This window comes from Stigmatopora argus, chromosome 21 (genome assembly GCF_051989625.1).
Source record: "Stigmatopora argus isolate UIUO_Sarg chromosome 21, RoL_Sarg_1.0, whole genome shotgun sequence".
Classification (NCBI taxonomy): domain Eukaryota; kingdom Metazoa; phylum Chordata; class Actinopteri; order Syngnathiformes; family Syngnathidae; genus Stigmatopora; species Stigmatopora argus.
In genome coordinates, this window is record NC_135407.1 from 5,606,089 (window position 1) to 5,623,964 (window position 17,876).

At 41.0% G+C, this 17,876-nt stretch overlaps 1 protein-coding gene across 2 annotated transcripts in view; it reads left to right on the forward strand.

Moving 5' to 3' along the window:
* col22a1 (collagen, type XXII, alpha 1) overlaps positions 1–17,876 on the forward strand; it is a 27,149-nt gene continuing 9,273 nt past the window's right edge. The window contains exons 1-34 of one of the 2 annotated variants that reach the window (XM_077590339.1): positions 1–161; positions 2,087–2,235; positions 2,294–2,860; positions 5,063–5,143; positions 7,705–7,816; positions 8,150–8,273; positions 8,385–8,660; positions 8,729–8,809; positions 9,634–9,750; positions 9,833–9,877; positions 9,950–10,021; positions 10,167–10,205; positions 12,017–12,070; positions 12,170–12,223; positions 12,296–12,349; positions 12,435–12,488; positions 12,581–12,625; positions 13,697–13,750; positions 13,819–13,872; positions 14,164–14,199; positions 14,278–14,307; positions 14,380–14,433; positions 14,518–14,571; positions 15,616–15,669; positions 15,877–15,930; positions 16,039–16,092; positions 16,176–16,229; positions 17,020–17,073; positions 17,136–17,180; positions 17,252–17,314; positions 17,395–17,448; positions 17,543–17,584; positions 17,654–17,686; positions 17,798–17,851. In XM_077590339.1, the coding sequence (XP_077446465.1) occupies positions 2,145–2,235; positions 2,294–2,860; positions 5,063–5,143; positions 7,705–7,816; positions 8,150–8,273; positions 8,385–8,660; positions 8,729–8,809; positions 9,634–9,750; positions 9,833–9,877; positions 9,950–10,021; positions 10,167–10,205; positions 12,017–12,070; positions 12,170–12,223; positions 12,296–12,349; positions 12,435–12,488; positions 12,581–12,625; positions 13,697–13,750; positions 13,819–13,872; positions 14,164–14,199; positions 14,278–14,307; positions 14,380–14,433; positions 14,518–14,571; positions 15,616–15,669; positions 15,877–15,930; positions 16,039–16,092; positions 16,176–16,229; positions 17,020–17,073; positions 17,136–17,180; positions 17,252–17,314; positions 17,395–17,448; positions 17,543–17,584; positions 17,654–17,686; positions 17,798–17,851 (2,709 nt within the window). In that variant the 5' untranslated portion in view covers positions 1–161; positions 2,087–2,144. The remainder of the gene's footprint in view (positions 162–2,086; positions 2,236–2,293; positions 2,861–5,062; positions 5,144–7,704; positions 7,817–8,149; positions 8,274–8,384; positions 8,661–8,728; positions 8,810–9,633; positions 9,751–9,832; positions 9,878–9,949; positions 10,022–10,166; positions 10,206–12,016; positions 12,071–12,169; positions 12,224–12,295; positions 12,350–12,434; positions 12,489–12,580; positions 12,626–13,696; positions 13,751–13,818; positions 13,873–14,163; positions 14,200–14,277; positions 14,308–14,379; positions 14,434–14,517; positions 14,572–15,615; positions 15,670–15,876; positions 15,931–16,038; positions 16,093–16,175; positions 16,230–17,019; positions 17,074–17,135; positions 17,181–17,251; positions 17,315–17,394; positions 17,449–17,542; positions 17,585–17,653; positions 17,687–17,797; positions 17,852–17,876) is intronic. The other variant, XM_077590341.1, reaches the window with a different exon arrangement.

Sequence of the window (17,876 nt, forward strand, 5' to 3'; positions counted from 1 at the left end):
GCCATCTCACAGTTTGAACTGCACACTGGATTGTCACCCGGGATTTTACGCCACTTTAGTGCTGTCTGGGTGAAAATGCTGCAGGGCTGCTGATAGGGTGGCGAGGGCCTGCAGGCAAGGGGTCGCGTTGTCACCTACGGTGGAGTTGATTGACAATCCAGGTAAGAACAAGTCAGGATTTGGATGAAGCCACTGAATTGATGAGTATTTTTTTTCCTCTTTTTGCTTGGGTTTTTACATTAGAGAAAAAGACAGCATGTTCTGCTTTTCACATTTCATAAACACGATGCTTCTGTTTTATACATCTTTACTTGCATTCCCATGTCTACCATTTATAAGAGGAAGCGCATCCTAAAACGCAGCAACAAACAGCTTGTGTATTACTTTAACATATTGTCTGGCTGCAGCAGAGACAATGTGAGACCTGTGGGGAAACCTGGAAAATTTCGAAGCGCTTATACCAGACCGGGCTTGCTTTCCCCTGACAAATTGATGGTAATTAGTTGCTATAACGAGCACGAGCTGCTGAATAGCGCCAGTGAAAGCAAGAGGTTGGAATAGCCTAATCGACAATCAGATAAGAATGTAATTTACAGTACCTTGAATAGCTCCTTGAAAATGTACTCCACCCCCACTTTGTCAGGCAATCGTACGACGATGTCAACCTCATCTTTGTAATTTTCATGTAAAGTATCGACTGTACTTCATTTCTCAAAGCAAAAATATTTTTTTAATGTTTCATTTTGTACTTTTATTACTTGTGTTTTAGACATACAATGGTAGCGTAACCATTGTAAATTTGTTTAGCAGAACAAAGCTAAATTACGTAGTCTCAGTGGTCAGTTAGAGTCAAAGTGGAACAAAATGCAAACTAAAATAGAAACCATTTAGTTAAATTAAACTAGTTGAAGCCAGTCAATCATTCATTCATTCATCTTCATACCGCCCAATCTCAAAAGGGTTGCTGGAGCCTAACCCAACTGTCTTCGGAAAAAAGGCAGACTGTACCCAAGACTGGTCGTCAGTCAGTCATAGTGGGAATTGAACCCAGACTTCCCATACCAAAGCCAGGCAGAAGAACCACTGCACCATTGGATAATGTGAAGTGAAAAATATAGTATTAATATGACTCACCAGTTGGCTTTTACAAATCACATGGTCCCACCTTGGACTTTCAATAAATATTGTGTTCACGTAAAAGTAAACATCTTGTCATTGGCCAGAATTATTGTTTACATTCAACTAAAAAGCTTTTTCAAATTCGAAAATGGAGAGATGCACAATACCGAATAATAAGAATAAAAGTAGTAGTAAGAAAGTTAAGTCCAACCTCCCATTTTAGATTTTTAAGTGCCTTTTCCTAAATCGAGACGAGACATTGTTATGGCTAGAACCGGTCACAAATACGTCACTTGTGTATAGTAAAGGCAAACAAGGTGTTGAGCTAATGTGACACAATTGTGCCATTGCCACACAGGCACAAGCGGTACGGCGCAATGGTTCTTAGAGACCTGCAACGAAGAAAACCGACAATCACCTCTAAATTTAAATGCACAAAGCAAGTCTAAAAACTGCAAAGTCATATTTTAGCGGTGTTTGGACAACATATAAAAAACGAGTTTGGCACATTTTCCCAACAATCTTTGGTGAGACCAGTTTCCTCAGGGAGGATAGTATATTTTTGTCATAGGTATTATTATCTTGAGAATAGAGGACCAAAGTTGCCAAAGTTCACAGCGGAAACCAAAAGAGTCAAAATGGACGTTAGATTGGGAAAAAAAATATTTAGATGACAGCAGCCAACCTGATAAAAAACATAGTGCTTTTTGCGGGGTGGATGAAGGTTAGAGTTGTCGTTCCCCAAAACAGTTTGTGGGTCCGATTCCCCGCTCTGGTGGCCTTGAGCAAGATACTGAATCCAATGTTTCTTCGATCAATAGTATGTAAATGAGCATAAATTGTCCATTAAATATGTCTATTAACTATTTTCTTGGCGAAATGAGAAAAACAGGGCAACTTGTTTTAAGTTAAGGTTTCCTCCTCCTAACTGGAACTTGCGTAGTTACCGTTGTTGCGCTTTCCACAGACCAGAGACTTGGATGGTGCTCACAAACTAGAGGGAACCGACCCAAACCAAGAACAAGATGGAATTCCGACCGGGTTTCAGGATCACGCTAGTCTTGGTCATCCTGGCGGTGACTTATTTTGGGGAGCACGTAAACGCACAAAGGGCAGGTAAGATCAGTCGGATTGGACCCGATGAGGACCGTGTTGATGCGTATCTTTTGTTTAGGCTGCAAAAACGTCCACTACGATCTGGCGTTCATCTTGGATACTTCATCGAGTGTGGGCAAGGAGAACTTTGAGAAGATCAGACAATGGGTGGCTAACTTGGTGGAGTCTTTTGATGTGGCTCCAGACAAGACCAGAGTGGCCGTGGTTCGCTACAGCGACCGGCCCACCACCGAGTTCTACCTCGGGAGACACCGGACCGAGGAGGAAGTCAAGCAAGCCGCCAGGAATATACGCTACCTCGGAGGGATTACTATGACCGGAGACGCCATCAGCTACACCACCAATAACATCTTTTCCGAGCAAAACGGAGCCAGGCCCGCGGCCAGGGGGATCCAGAAGGTGGCCATCTTGCTGACGGACGGCCGAAGTCAGGATTACGTGCTGGAGCCGTCTAAGGCGGCCGCCCGGGCCGGCGTCCGGATGTTCGCCGTGGGGATCGGAGAGGCCATGAAAGTGGAGCTGGAGGAGATTGCGGCCGAGCCAAAGAACGCCCACGTCTTCCACGTGACCGACTTTAACGCCATTGATAAGATCAGGGGCCGACTCAGGAGGAGGCTGTGCGAAAGTAAGTTAGAAAGCTGACATTTCAACATTTGGGTAGACTTTTTAAGCCATCCATGAAATGCGTTTATCAACTACATTTTCTAAAACCACACACATTTCATCATAACATAAAATAAATTTTGCCTAGCAACACGTTTTTCACTCTATCAGTGCCAGTGTCTTTGAAGCTATGTTTTTTTTTGTTCAGGGCATTGTATGACAAGATAAATTGAGAGCACACTAGACAGTTAAATAGCCTTATAGTCTTCCTGGTATGTAGACTTACCTAACTAGTCGCTGCCCTGCTATTTTTCCTCCATGTAAATACGCTAAGGGGAATGATGGATGTGCTACACTCTAATGCATGAAAATTCCTGCTTAGAATAACCCGCTGAGGGAAGAAAATAAGGCATTGTGCCTGCTTCCTGAAGAGGAAATACAGTACAAATTGTAAGGCTCTGATTTTGTGGTTTCACTGCAACCTGTCACTGTATTTTGTCACTTCCAAAACACCATTTGTATCTAGGAAACCTTGGCTTCATATTTCAATGCATCTGGCCTTTGACCTCGAATAACCAAGCCCTTGGGTGGCAACGTTTCTTAAATGGAGACGACAGCGGGAGGCACAAATTTCCCCGAGAAGCAAGTTTTTATTTCCGAAATCCGTTGAACGACCACAAGCGAGCGTATAAGTATGTCAGTGGTCGAGTCGCCCAGCGGTGCGAGCTATTTTCACCCGGAAAATTACAGCTCTGGTTGTTTTTAAGTGTGTCCAGTGCTGCCACCCTAATGTCAGCGTTCATTACTTTCACCTTTTAATCAATAGGTGCAATGGAATCTAACTAAAATTAACCAAATAATTCTTTCAAATAGTTTAAATAAGGGCTTAAAATAGAGATACGGGTTGCATACGTCCGGGCAATTTGGACATTTTCGTTTCACGGCCAATGATAAAACAAATAAACTGCCTGAGATATTTTGTTGAACAACGAAAGCTTTTTATTTTTGCATGGCTTCCATTTTGAATTGCAGCGGGAGCCTTAATTATAGCTTGGAGGGCCACAAGTGCAGGGAGTAGCTTCGGGCTTAGGTAGGGCTCCTTAAAAAAATGGTGGGGCAAAACGTTTGTGCAATTTCTACTGGGAGTTGTGGGCTGGTCCCACTACAGCTTGAAAAAGCAGTGAAGAACACTCTTTATTTTATTTCAGCCCCAGAAATATCATGTCAAACTAAAATAACAGATGAAATGATGATTTGTTTCGGTTTTCCCATCTAAATTTGGGGTGTCAAACCTACGGTCTGCGGGCTGGGAGCGGTCAATTACGGAGTTTGACCCGGCCCGTGCGCCGTAACGTTCTTTTGCACCTCCCAGTCGAAATGGATTGGACGTCTATCGCTGTCTATGATGGCTAGTATGTTAAGTTTTTTCAAAAACAAACTCCAATGGCTCACATGAGATCTAGTCGGCATGAATGTGTCCTGTGAAACAAAGTCTGACATCCCAGATCTAAATGCTGGATGCTTAATTATAGTCATTTAGAGGCAAGTCTGGAATAAAAAAAAGTTCTGTCTGTACCCTAACAATGAATCAAGTAAAAAAAACCTGGTTGTACAGTTATGTCAAATTTCATGCATCATTTACAAGCTGTGATTAGCCTACAATAGAAGATCTTTTACATAACAAAAGTCCAAAACGTCTTTTAGAAGCACTTGTTCATCATTTCACACCCAATCACATTTGTATTCAATTCTACAGCATAATACAGCTTTTCGCCACAGTCACAAAGCATCCGTGAATATAATCGCTATCATAAAAAGCCGCGTTTAATGATCTCCTGTCTTATACTACTTCCACGCCAAATTAATGTTTACCTTCAATTTACTGGACGCGTTTCGGGGTAACAGAGCGGCCTTCTTTACACAAATAGCAAACCTACCGTTAAATAGCGGCCGGGTTATCTTTCTTTCTGTCATCGCGATGCGTAAAATACGTCTGAGGGTGGGAAATATAAGACAGACTGGCAAGTGGGCCCCCCTGGCTTTCCAGATCAAAACAAACCCCTTTCGCGGAACGTCAGATCATATGCTATTGGTCTATGTTCGTCATGTCACATACAACCGCAGGATGTATTTCTTCAAGCACCACGGTGAACCTCGAAAGGAACCGTATTGAAGTAGGAAACAGGACGACACATTTTTTTGACTTGTCCTTTTTTCTCCTCAGATGTCCTATGTCCAAACATGAAAGTGCAACCGGATCGTTTTCAAACCGACAGCAGCAGTCACGGCCTTCAGCAGGTTCCAGGTACGTATGTTGAAAACTCACCGTCCCAGACACGTCAATCACTGTCATGGTCACAATTCCCATATATTGATTTCGTGGAAAATGACCTTCTCTGGCTGGGTGGATAAACTCCCAATATCCATCTTATCTTCAACTTGACTTGGGGATTCTTGGAAATATGAAATGTTTGACACGTCCCATTGGATTCCATATCAAGAAAGGGCATACTTCAAAGCTCGACGGGCTTTCAACTCAATATTACGTTCACGTCCAATATCGTAATAACATCCCCCTGACCTGACAGTGATGAGTTCACTTTCCAAATTGGAAAAGAACCCTTTAAATAACGCGAGAGTCTTGGGCTTCACTAGTCCTGTATTCAGGAATCTTTTAAACAGTCCTGTGAGATTTCCCACAGAACACGTGGAGAACATTTCTCCAGAAATGTTGGATGTTGTGAAAAGACTGTCTTTCATTGGGGGGGTTGAGTTCCTGTCTAGGTCTCCCACCCACGTACATTACACAAAGAGAAAAAACAGATGCGTGTACTTTTGCTACGACGGCGGAAATATTGGGTGATGACTTTAGATTTTGCGGAGGAAATCGTGTTTATTAGTTGGAGCTTCATTTTTTATTCCCTAGAGGAAGGTCAGCTTTCGTATGGACTATTTATGCACCTAAAAATAAAATAAAAACCATGTGAAGGTGAACTTCAGCACCAAGAGATGAGGTTTATTATATTTGATATGCATTCATAGGAAGAAGATCTCCATGAAGGTCGTAAATTGGATCAGCACACTTCGCATACTGTAGTGTATAACAACATTGTATTTGCATTTTTATGCTTGAGATTCATGAATTATTCATTGAGAAATTAGTGCTGGGAAATCTTCAATTTGTCGACAAAAGTGGAATCCAGCCTTGTAATGGAACATGAACAGCGATAAATAGCGTTGTTGTTTTTTTGCATTCATTATCTCGATGTGTCGTCCTCGTGAGGATTGCAACGGGGTTGCTTTTTATCCCAGCTGGGATCATTAGCCTCAAATTTTATGAGGGCATTCCATTGTGGATTATTGTTTCGCATTACAGCAAAGTGCTCGACACATCTGCTTCACAGCCCACAGGTTGTGGGTTCAATTCTTACGGAGTGTGTATTTTTCTTCCCGTTTTGTGGGTTTACTTCATTACTTACTAAAAACCTAGATGATAGTTTTAATGAAGACTCACAACCTGGTTCGGGATGCATGTAGTACTAGATAACTGTCTGTAGGCGGTAATAGAAATGAGCTCCATCTAGTGTTAAAAAAGAAAAGTGCAACAGAATGCAGGCTGAATTTAACCTTCTTGTGTTTTCATAATTTGCTCGGGCCGTAGTTTGAACGCCGCCGATCTCATTACTGTCAGCGTTTGTCTCGTTCAGCGTTTATGCCCAGTGATTTGTTGGCGACCTGTCCAGAGTGCAGTTTGTCTTTCGCCCAAAGTCAGCTGGGACGAGCCATAACTCACTGGCGTCCCCGAATGGGACAAAAAGTACAGAAAATAAATGTTTGCTTCTCATACCAACATTCCAATCAAACCCTCGTCAAAAAAACATACCTCAAATGTGATTAAAAGAATGCGTCACGTCACAGTGAGTTGGCAGGTCGTAACCGCCGAGACAACTGCGGTCTGTCCCAGTTCCGCGTTTGCCGTGGGCCGTCTGGTCGGACGGACCCTTCCGTCTGAGCGTGCTGCGGCGTACATACTCACATCTGTTCCCATCACAAGAACCTCACCACGTCAGTGAACTCATCTGGCGTTCCCCGCAGGTTCCCCTCACCCCACGCTGGCCGTTCAAAATAACTTTCTGCCTTGATTATACAGTACAGAAAGCATCGCCCGTCCAAATTACAACTCTGTGCAACGAAGGCTTCCAAACAACCACGAAGAGGCGGCGTGGTGTGCGGGTGTGCGCTTTGCAAGCTACACCTGAAAAAAAAAACTTATAACGGGGTCAGCCCGAACTTTGTTGGAGTTTGGCCTTGTGAATAGTTTCTATTTTTTTAGTAATCCGTATGTCCATATGTTGCCTCGACTTGATATAATGGCATTTCTAAAAAATAAATTCTTGCTCTGTTTGGGCCTTCTCTTAAAGATTGTGGGTTAAAATCAAAGATTCTTTGTTAACCCCTTTTTTATTACCCATTGAAAATTAAGATATTATCCCATGTCCTGCAGGTTTGAGACCCGATGTAAATTTTTGCCTGAAACGGTTCCTTTGCATAAATCTAAAGAGTTCCCAAAAATGACCACCAACTCATTTGGTACAAACTGGCAGACGTGCGTGCGTCGCTATAGCGACGCACTTTGTTTATTATATAAGGGAGTGTCCGCTCCACACCACATAAAAAGTGTACACGGTCTGTGGCCGCGCCACTTCAAACAATAAATGGCGCACGTGTACTTAAAGGCTCCCAATTGGCCGGCGTAGCAGCGATAGTCGCTTCTTTTTCCTCTCCCCGACCAACTTTGGCAAATTCTACGTCGACCTCAATACGGGAGTGACGTACGTCTGCTTCTTTTTGAATGTTCTCACGCAGGCTTTGATCTGATGGAGTACTTCAGTGTCCGGGATATTTTGGGTACCAGACTCGACGAGGGTCAAAGTGCGTATGTGCGTCTTGGCACCATGCCCATTGTCCAGCAGACCGAGTAAGTAGTCCAAATATACGCGTACTGTCCTTAATCTTGTGTTTACCGTATTTTACGGACTATAAGTCGCACCTGAGTATAAGTCGCATCAGTTTTAACTGATCCGAAACCAAAAACAAACATTTAAGTAATAGTAAGATAAGGAACAACAGACAAAATAGGCACGTGCACATTTTTTTGATAACTATAGCCTTAAAAGTGAACCAAATATAAAACATTTACTAGTAATCGGATTACTCTAATCAGATTACAATCAGTATTCAATACTAAGATTCTACTATGCATTTAGTTGTCATAATACTAAGCAAAAATTCTTTCTTTCCCGTTCCGTAGAGACGTATTCCCTCAGGGGTTGCCAGACGAATACGCCTTTGTGACAACGTTTAAATTCAGGAAAACCTCCAGACGAGAAGATTGGTACCTTTGGCAGATTTTTGACAAATATGGAATCCCACAGGTGGGTCATTAAACCCAAGAAGGCAATAAATGGATCATTTTTCCGCCTATTTTTTTGCCCCGAATCACCCGCTCGGCATTTACTCCGTCCTCTCCTCGATCCGTCCATCAGGTGTCCATCAGACTGGACGGCGAGAACAAAGCGGTGGAGTACAACGCTGTGGGCTTGACACGCGACGCCGTCCGAACCGTGTTCAAGAACTCGGAAGTGGACAACCTGTTCGACCGCAACTGGCACAAGATCGCTTTGAGCGTAGAGGCCAAGTCGGTCTCTCTCTACCTGGATTGCAAACATATCCAGACGCTGCCCATCGGCGACCGGGAGGATATCGACATCCAAGGGAAGACCGTCATCGGGAAGCGATTGTACGACAGCGTTCCCATTGACGTGAGTCTACCCCGCGAACCCTCATCCATGTTTTCCCGGCTCACGTTTGTGTCCGGTGTCTCGCGCAGTTTGACCTCCAGAGGATGGTTATCTACTGCGACTCCAAACATGCCGAGCTGGAGACGTGCTGCGATTTACCCAACGGCCCCGTGAGTACTCCTCGGTGGAATTTCATGTGGATTTTATCATATTCCTGTGACATTTCAGTGTCTAATAATACAGCTCGTACACTACAAGTTTTAATGTTTCTTTTCATAAATCTACTCTAATCATTTTTTCCAGTGTTAAAAATGAGTTAACAGTTTCATGTGTAAGAGGATTCTTTAAATTGTACTTTTTTCCCACCTAAATGTTGCATTTTTTTTTATCTAAAAAAAATTCCATTATATTTTGAGCTATTTCTATTCTGATAGCAAGAATATTTCTGGTATATTTAGTGTTCACCCACACTACCAAAATAACACAGTTCATAGATTAAACAAATGTTAGAACAAAATAAAGTTCTTTTCAATGTATGTTATCACGTCAAATGTAAAAGTTCATCAAATTAAGGTTCTATAAACCCTCATGCATAGCAAATATTTTTTCTCAAAATGTTCCCCTGGAATTAGAATATAAATGATTGCCTGCAATTGAAGCTTTTTCTCAGAGTTAATTTAGATCAGGTCATTTTTTTTATTACTATATAAGCAAAACCTTACTTCTCAAGATGGAATACAGCCATTTATTGCTTGAGATTAGTATATTAAGCTTCATTTCATCTCAACCAAATCTTTCATACTTAAAGAACTCTAAAATAGTCCAATTTACTGCCAGATAATTTCATTTCTATTACATTTATCCCGAAAAAAAAAATGGAATGGAACTACTTCTAAGTACAGAATGTGTGTATAAAATGTTCTAACAAAACCACATCTCTGGATGCCATTTTGCCTTTCAATTTCTATAATATTTTGACCATTTTACCTATTAGTGCCCAAAGAAAGTTGTGACTGAAGCCCCCCCTTTAGCCATCCCCACTCCGACGCCCACCACAGTGGAGCAGCAGAGGGGCCCCCACGCCAATTGCTCCTGTCCCGCCGGAGACAAGGTGAAAAATCCTCCTTCTCTATTTGCAACCTTTGTTTATTTATTTCTCTTCTTCTTTTTAAACCACTCTTCATCCCTCGCAGGGAGAGGATGGCGCACCTGGCCGTGCAGGTCAAAAGGGCCAAAAGGTCTCCTAGCCCACCTTTTTTTCGGCAATTTCGCACGGTTACCACGTTTGACTGCGCGGACTACTTTCACAGGGGGAAGCCGGCCTTCGCGGTACCACCGGCTTGACCGGCCTGACCGGCCTGCGGGGAGAAAAAGGAGAAAGTGTACGGGAAAAGTCCATTAAACGTCCATTGGGTTTCCATCCCGAACACGCCCGTCATTTCATTTCGGAGCGCATGCTTTCCTTCCCTTTTCTGGCTTTCCGCCAGCCTCGATAATAATTAATCCTTGTTGATTAATTATTTGCAGGGCAGAGCCATCTCAGGTAGAGGTGAGAGAGGTGAGAAGGTAAGTAAACCTGTGGCTGATTGCGCCTCTTGGGTCTTTTGAGATACTTTATTATTCATTTGTTAGTCTGTGAGCATGTGTTTGTTCTCCATAACGGCATTTGTTTGTTCTCCATAACGGCATGTGTGACTAAACTTTGTGCATGCCATCTTTTTTCTACACATACTCAGTTTGTACTCAAAATACAAACAAAACATGCCATTGGAGTAGATGTATTTGACTCATGGGTGTCAAAGTGGCGGGCTGGGGGGGCCAGATTGGGCCCGCAACATCACTTCGAAAGTCATGTCTGTTTCATGATAACATTCTCATGAACACTATAGATTTATAGAGAATAGTTATTGGTTTTCCTTTTTAAAAAATACATGGTGCGATCCCAAAAATGTATTATTTATAGTTAATTTCAGTTTGTCTTTTAGTCTAAAAAAATTGAAAAATCTAAAAACACAATATTTAGGTTTTTGCCACCCACTTTTTTTTCATCCAAAACTCTTTTAGTCTACAATATAGAACAATAAATCAATAAAAATAATGAAAAATGTTCCTGTACAACTCTTAATGGCTATAAATTCATTCATTCATCCATCTTCCATACTTCCTATTCTCAAAACACCCTGGACTGGTTGCCAGTCAGTTGTAGGGCACAGATAGAGACAGACAACCAATCACAGTGCCACCAAGTGGGAATCCAACCTAGACTGTCCACACCAAAGTCAGGCAGAAGAGCCACTGCACCATCGGTTAGCTGCCTTTAAGTAATCTATCAGAAAAGCTGTCAATTCATTAGTCGATTAATTATGGCAGACATTAACACCCCTTCTTAAAACCAAACCAAATTGGCTTTGTCACCCCTGTTTTAACTCATTAGCTGCCATTAACGAAACCGATTGGACATCTATTCATCACAATCTCGTTTAAAATCATAGCCGGAGCCACAAAATGGGACGTCTCTCTCCGCCTGACTTCATTTCTGCATGTTTCTCCTGGTTTCCTGAAAAAAAGCCGGGCACAATTTGTTGCTTAGGCAGCTCAAATTGTGACACAAGCGGTTTGAAATAAGACAAGTTGAGATGCACAGAGCCAAAGTGAAGTCATCCCACTTTGATAGCCTCTAATTGCACCTTTCAACGACTCACTTACAGGGGCAATTCCCCAGTGAAGTAACCTTGTTTTAAATCGGGAGACGCTCTTTATCTTAATCTCGCATGAAAGAAATGACGTGTTCAAATTATATACCGTTCATAAGATCCGTACCACAAAGCATTTTTGAAGGTTTTTTTTCTGAACTGATTCACTTCGCATTTACTGGATTTAAAAATGATAAAAACCTGCAAAAAGCTGGTCTTTGCTTAGAAGGTTGACCTTGTTGAGTAAAATTAATGTGCTATTTGGTCTCTTTTTTAAATGGTGACCAATTTTGACTGTCTGTGTTTGTCCAAACCTTTGTGTATATAACAGTGGTTTTCAAACTTTTTTTGTTTTGGAGATGAAATTATTTTTAATCCCTTAGTTTGTTTTCACTTAAAAAGGTTAGAGTTTTGGAATCAACAATATCTTGAAAATCAAACTTGGTGACTTTTACAGTCGAAAACTCAAGAAGATACTCAGTATGCAAAAATGAATAAACAATTTGTCACAAATGATAGTAGCCCCGCCCCCCCCCAGTTTGAAAACCACTGGTGTCCAACATAATCTCCCTAACAAACCATCTAATTTAACCTTCTTTTGTGGAGCTAACAGGTTGCCTTGGCCCCGCATGCTCGAGTGTGGCCCGTCATTGCGTTCAAATAACAAACACTTCTCTTTAACAGGGTGATAGAGGCAGCATTGGGCTGACAGGTGCCCCAGGACTTAAAGGAGAGAAGGTCTGGCGCTCCTCAACCCCAATTTGCAGTGGATTTTCTTCCTCAATACAAAACGCTTACCCGACGGGTGCTGAGTTGTTGTTTTTCATGATCTCACAGGGTGTCGCTGGCAGTCCTGGTTTCGATGGTTTATCTGGAGACAAAGGCGACAAAGTAAATATTTGTTGGGTCATCCTACTTTGGCAATGATATGAAAACTGGGTACTTTGTCATTATTTTTGATAGGGAGAGGCTGGGCTGACTGGAAATTCAGGATTGCCTGGACTCGTGGGGGAAAAGGTAAGTTTTTGGTCGTACGATGCAATAAAGTTATTTTTGGAGAATGAATTGTGATAACTTGATGTTGTTATTGTTGATAACGTAGGGTGTTCAAGGTGATTCGGGCTATCCGGGATCTCCAGGTCCCAAAGGTGTCGCTGTAAGTTTCTTTATACAATCACATCAAATTGTGTAATTTTTATATTTTTATTTTGACACTACGTATATGCTCACGTCAAAATTGACTTTCAGGGTGGCGAAGGAAAAAGAGGTGAAAAAGGATCAACAGGCTCAAGTGTAAGTCAATCAATCCCCAGTTGGACTAAATTGGACATTTACTCAAAAACACACATGAATGTTTCAATTAAAGGCCCAATAAAGGTCAAGTCAATTCTAACTCTACTTTTATTTTGTGATATTTAAAAAGAAACGTATCAAGATATTCTTATCAACTCCCTTGCAAGGCAAATTTTGAGGCATTCTCATAACTGAAAAACAAATACGATTGGGAAAGTACCTGACTTTTTGGATGAAGTCCTACAAAATCATGCATCTGTTTAAATGACAAAGTTCAACAAGCTTTATATCCGGACACGCTTGAGGTGAAGTACAACTCATCGTGAGAACAGGAGCGTTCCTCTTGGTGAACCTGCAAATTCAGAGACATAAAAATTGCACAAACAGATGTGACTTTTTTGATTCACTTTCCTCACTTCCTTTCTGATTCGTATGTGGGGGCTCATATTGGCTCGTGCAGCCATTTTTTTTATGTCTCCGCAAACAACATTCCACCTCGTGTCTAAAACGGTAATGATAGATGTGAGGAGAAACATGTCAGTTAACCACTTAAACTTGATCTTTTGTCACTATAGCACCCCTTGATGACTTTTCCACATGGCAACGAGGATGTTGAACAAGTTGTCAGCGTACCGCGATTTGATCAAAAACAAAGTTGAAAAATGCTACCCAAGTTTTCACTCAATTGTAATCTATGGTGCAAAAAAGTTGAATAGAAAATGTACATAAATAAAACTTTCAAAATATATATCAATATGAAATGTTAGCTGAACCAACAAGTAAAATACAACTGAACTCTACTGGCACAGTGATTAAGTTGTTTACCACTAGAGGGAGCCTATCCTTGTAAAAAAACGGGTTCACGGTAAAATATTTACTTTAGCGCCGACTTGTGGCGTGTTATTGCATAGCTTTACAAAGTAGCTTTTTGCCAAACATAGTATGTATATGCTGAATTTGAAGGTTATTGAATAATAAAAATAATGGAACATATCATTTTTCATTTCTCATTTTCTCATTGCATGTCCGAAAGCTCCTAATTTTAATTTCTTTTAATTCATTCTTTTTAAGGGAGAACGTGGCTTGGACGGCTTCACGGGGAAGCCCGGCATTCAGGGCAAAGATGTAAGTTATAAATAATGTGGCATATTTCTTTCTTCTATGGTTATGGTAACTTTTTTGTACATGTTTAGGGCTTGAGAGGCGAAGCTGGCTTGCCGGGGGCCTCTGGAATAAAAGGCGATAAGGTAAGTGTCAAAACTCATGTTATTATATACCGATATAAATCATTTTTTGAAGGTATCATTGCTTTTTAAACCGGGTTAAAAAAGCCCAGACATTCCTTTGCCTCTGTTTGCATCATCAAAAGTAATTAGTGACTCTCTTTGCCTCATGCACTCCAAAACACATTCACCCAGAATGCATTGCAGTCGACATTTTACGACGACTGCTATTCGCAAACTAGTCGTTATCATGTCGCTCAAGGGAATTAAAGAATGTTTTCGGTTTGATGAATTTTTGTGGGAACCGTGTCACAGGGGGAGCGAGGACTTCGTGGTTTACCTGGTGATGTGGTAAGTACACACATAAAAACCACACAGGAACCCCAAGAAAAATGGATTTGTAAAAAAATGTCTTTATTCATTTTACAGTTTCAAAAAGAAGGTTTAAAGGGAGGAAAGGTGAGTTCCTTTACACAGTTTTGACTTGATGGATGATGCGAACTATAATACTTATCACCCGATCAATTTCAGGGAGAGCTTGGCCTCCCGGGGCCTCCAGGGGCCGACGGCCCACCCGGACCGCCTGTGAGTACCCCTTGCACTATCACGGGGAATATTACGCTCGACGATTGTGACGGTGTTCACAAAGTCGGCCATTTTTTTCCAAAGGGCCCTCCCGGACGTCAAGGAATACCAGGAGAGCCCGGGGAGTTTGGCCAACGGGTGAGAATTGTCATTTTATGGTAAAAAAATACATAAAAATTGCAATAATCAGTCATCATCACGATCCAAACGGATTGGACATCCATCACCGTCCGTGGCAGCTGAGGAGTTCATTAAGATCTGCGCCTGGTTTGAAATTTTCGGATTAATTCTTTCTTAGGCCATCCTCCGCAAGGGAAATAAACTAATTGCAGAGCAACAAACAACCTTCCGCATTCCGGTCGGATGATTTTTGTCTCTCGAGACGTCCTCTCGCCAAGCAAACATACGGCTCATGTCAACTGGCAGCATTTAATCTCCTCGCTAAATGAATGGTGGCCCTGAGAGAGGATGGAGGAGGCTTCACTCTTAGTTCTTTGCCCTAATTAATGAGCACTATTTTGCTTTTTCACTAAGCATACGCCCACCTTTAATTTGGTCCCACTGGTTTTCCATTAAAATACTTGCAATGGCAACTTCAAAAATATTCATTAAGGCAAAGATTTCCTCCGCTGTTGAGTGCGACGCACAATCCCTCTAGTGGTATCTTTAAATAAACAAAGCCTCAGTATATTTCAAATCAATTTCTAGTGGTTGTTAACTCTTTGAGAACATTGTAGCACTTTTAATTCCAATAAGTCTGGATGTGTCATTATTTTATTCATATTAAGCACGTTGAGTCAAGTGCGTATAATGTCACAGTGTCTCTGTATTTATTGTTTTCCATAAATATGTTACTTGGAGACCCAAGTACTTTTGATTTGGAATATCATTATGTGAGCCAAGTACGATGCCAAAATTAATCGATCAATGAATTGACCGCTATTCTGACAGTCGATAAAAAAGAAAAGTAGGAAAAAAAGATTTTTACATTGAAAAAATAGTTTTTCATAGGGCAAACATGAAATATTTCCTTTTTTGGGGTATCTTTTATTCATTTTTATATTTGAAAAGGGAAAGCCGGTAAATATATTCTAACAAATATGTAAACAGCAATTATTGTTACACTTGGAGAGGATTTTATTTATTTATTTATATCTGTTTCCCTCTTAATTTGTCTTCCAGGGAAAGAGAGGTGAAAGCGGATTGCCTGGAATGGACGGTCTCCCCGGACCTATTGTAAGAATATCTTCATTTCCATAACATTAAGCAATGAGTCTTGCGCTTTCTTCCATTTTTTTTAAAAGTGTGGACAGCTCAGTTATTCAAAGTGGAATAAAAAATGACAAGCTTCCCTCCAGGGTATCGTGGAGCTTCAAATGAACTCTGCAGCTTGAGCCAAACAAGCATTTACTTTTATTCAAGTTGTTAATGTTTATTTGGCAGGGTCCGCAGGGTCCACCTGGGACTCACGGAAACAATGGCAACACTGGCCCACCTGTGAGTAGCAGAAATCACATTTAATTATTTTTTTATTACTAATACATATTTCGACGGGGTGCATTAGTTTAGCGGGTTGTTTGATCATTTGCCATTTCCATCTGAAAGGGCCTGCCAGGTGAAATTGGATTTTCCGGCAAACCTGGCGAGCCTGGAAAGCCTGTGAGTTGGATTTATTTGCATGAATTAAGCAAATATTATTATATTTCGTGCATGTGTGACCTAATGTTGTTTCCCGTCAAAAGGGTCTTCCTGGTAAAGATGCGCTGGATGGCCTTCCAGGAAATGACGGCGCTATGGTGAGTGTCATTTCAAGTAACTTTAATGGGTGCAAATGATTGACCTTATTTGGTATTGCAATAATGTATTGAAATTGGGATATACCGTGATAATATAGTCACGTTTTGTTTTTGTTTGGTGAATTGAATCATTTCCTGATTAATGTATCGATCCTTTTATCGCCATAAACCACATGTGTCAAAGTGGCGGCCCGGGGGCCAAATCTGGCCCGCCGCATCATTTTGTGTGGCCCGGGAAAGTCAATCATGAGTGCCGACTTTCTGTTTTAGGATCAAATTAAAAGTAGAGTATAGATGTATATTAAATTTCCTGATTTTCCCCCCTTCTAATTCCCCCATTGTAATTTTTTAATCCATTTTTTCTGTGTTTTTAGTTCAAAAATCATTTTATAAAATCTAAAAATATAAAAAAAAGCTAAAATAAACATTGTTTTAGATCTATAAAAAACTGAATATTCAGGGCTTTTAATCCAGTTCTTTTAATCCATTTATAAAAAACATCTAAATATTATATCTAAAATGGTCCGGCCCACATGAAATCGAGTTGACGTTAACGTGGCCCGCGAACCAACCCGAGTCTGACACCCCTGCCATAAATGATCATTATTAGATTCATCCTATCGTGAAGTACTGAATAAAGGAAGCAAACTCCTGGTAATGGGTTTATAGAAGCATATTAAGTAATGTCAAGTAAAGTAAGAAACCATACTATATTTTGTACTCATAAGTATATTACTGTATATATTGTAGTACTACCTGACGTCTTAATAAAGGTATGATGTCTCTGAAGGGTCCTCGAGGAGAACGTGGAACAGATGGTTTTCCTGGCAAAGCTGGACCAAAAGTACGGTACTAACACACAACATAATTTTTTTAGTGTTACATTTCCATATGAACACTTTTTAGGGAGATGACGGGCCTCCTGGACCAAGAGGACCTCCAGGGGAGAGAGTGAGTGTCTCATAAACTCCCTGAGAGAAGACAAACAAACATTTATTATTATATATTAAATATATTAACAGGGATTGGCTGGCCCTCCTGGTGTAGCTGGTGTTGCTGGAGCAAGAGGGGAGAGAGGAAATCCTGTATGTATGATTCATATTTGTCTTTTTCTTAACTTGTCACCTATCTGTATTATATCTATTTGTCGTTGTATGTTCGTTAGGGTGATCGGGGGCAAGAGGGAGCCATTGGCCCAAAAGGTGAAACGGGTGACAAGGTGAAAAAATGGTCATTGATTAACCAATGGTACATTGATGTGAAATTTCTAATCTTTAATTCCAATTTCTATTCTATTCTTTGACTGGATTTAGGGAGAAGTGGGAGCCAGAGGACTGCCCGGCATACCTGGAAATGTAAATGACATTTACTCATATAGAGTATCCATCCGCAAGTATTTGAAATATCATTTTTTTTCTTTTCAGGTAGCAAATGTCATCCCTGAGCCGGGCGAACCTGTATGTTAACGTTTAACAAAATAATAGATGTTAATATAAAATATTTCATGGTTAAATTCATCGTTCCTTTGTTATTTTCAAGGAACAAACATGTCCGTTTTTCTCTTGTAGGGAGAACCAGGAGGAAAAGGAGAGAAAGGGGACCAAGGACAAACTGGAGAAATGGTGGAACTTTATCAATCTATATTTT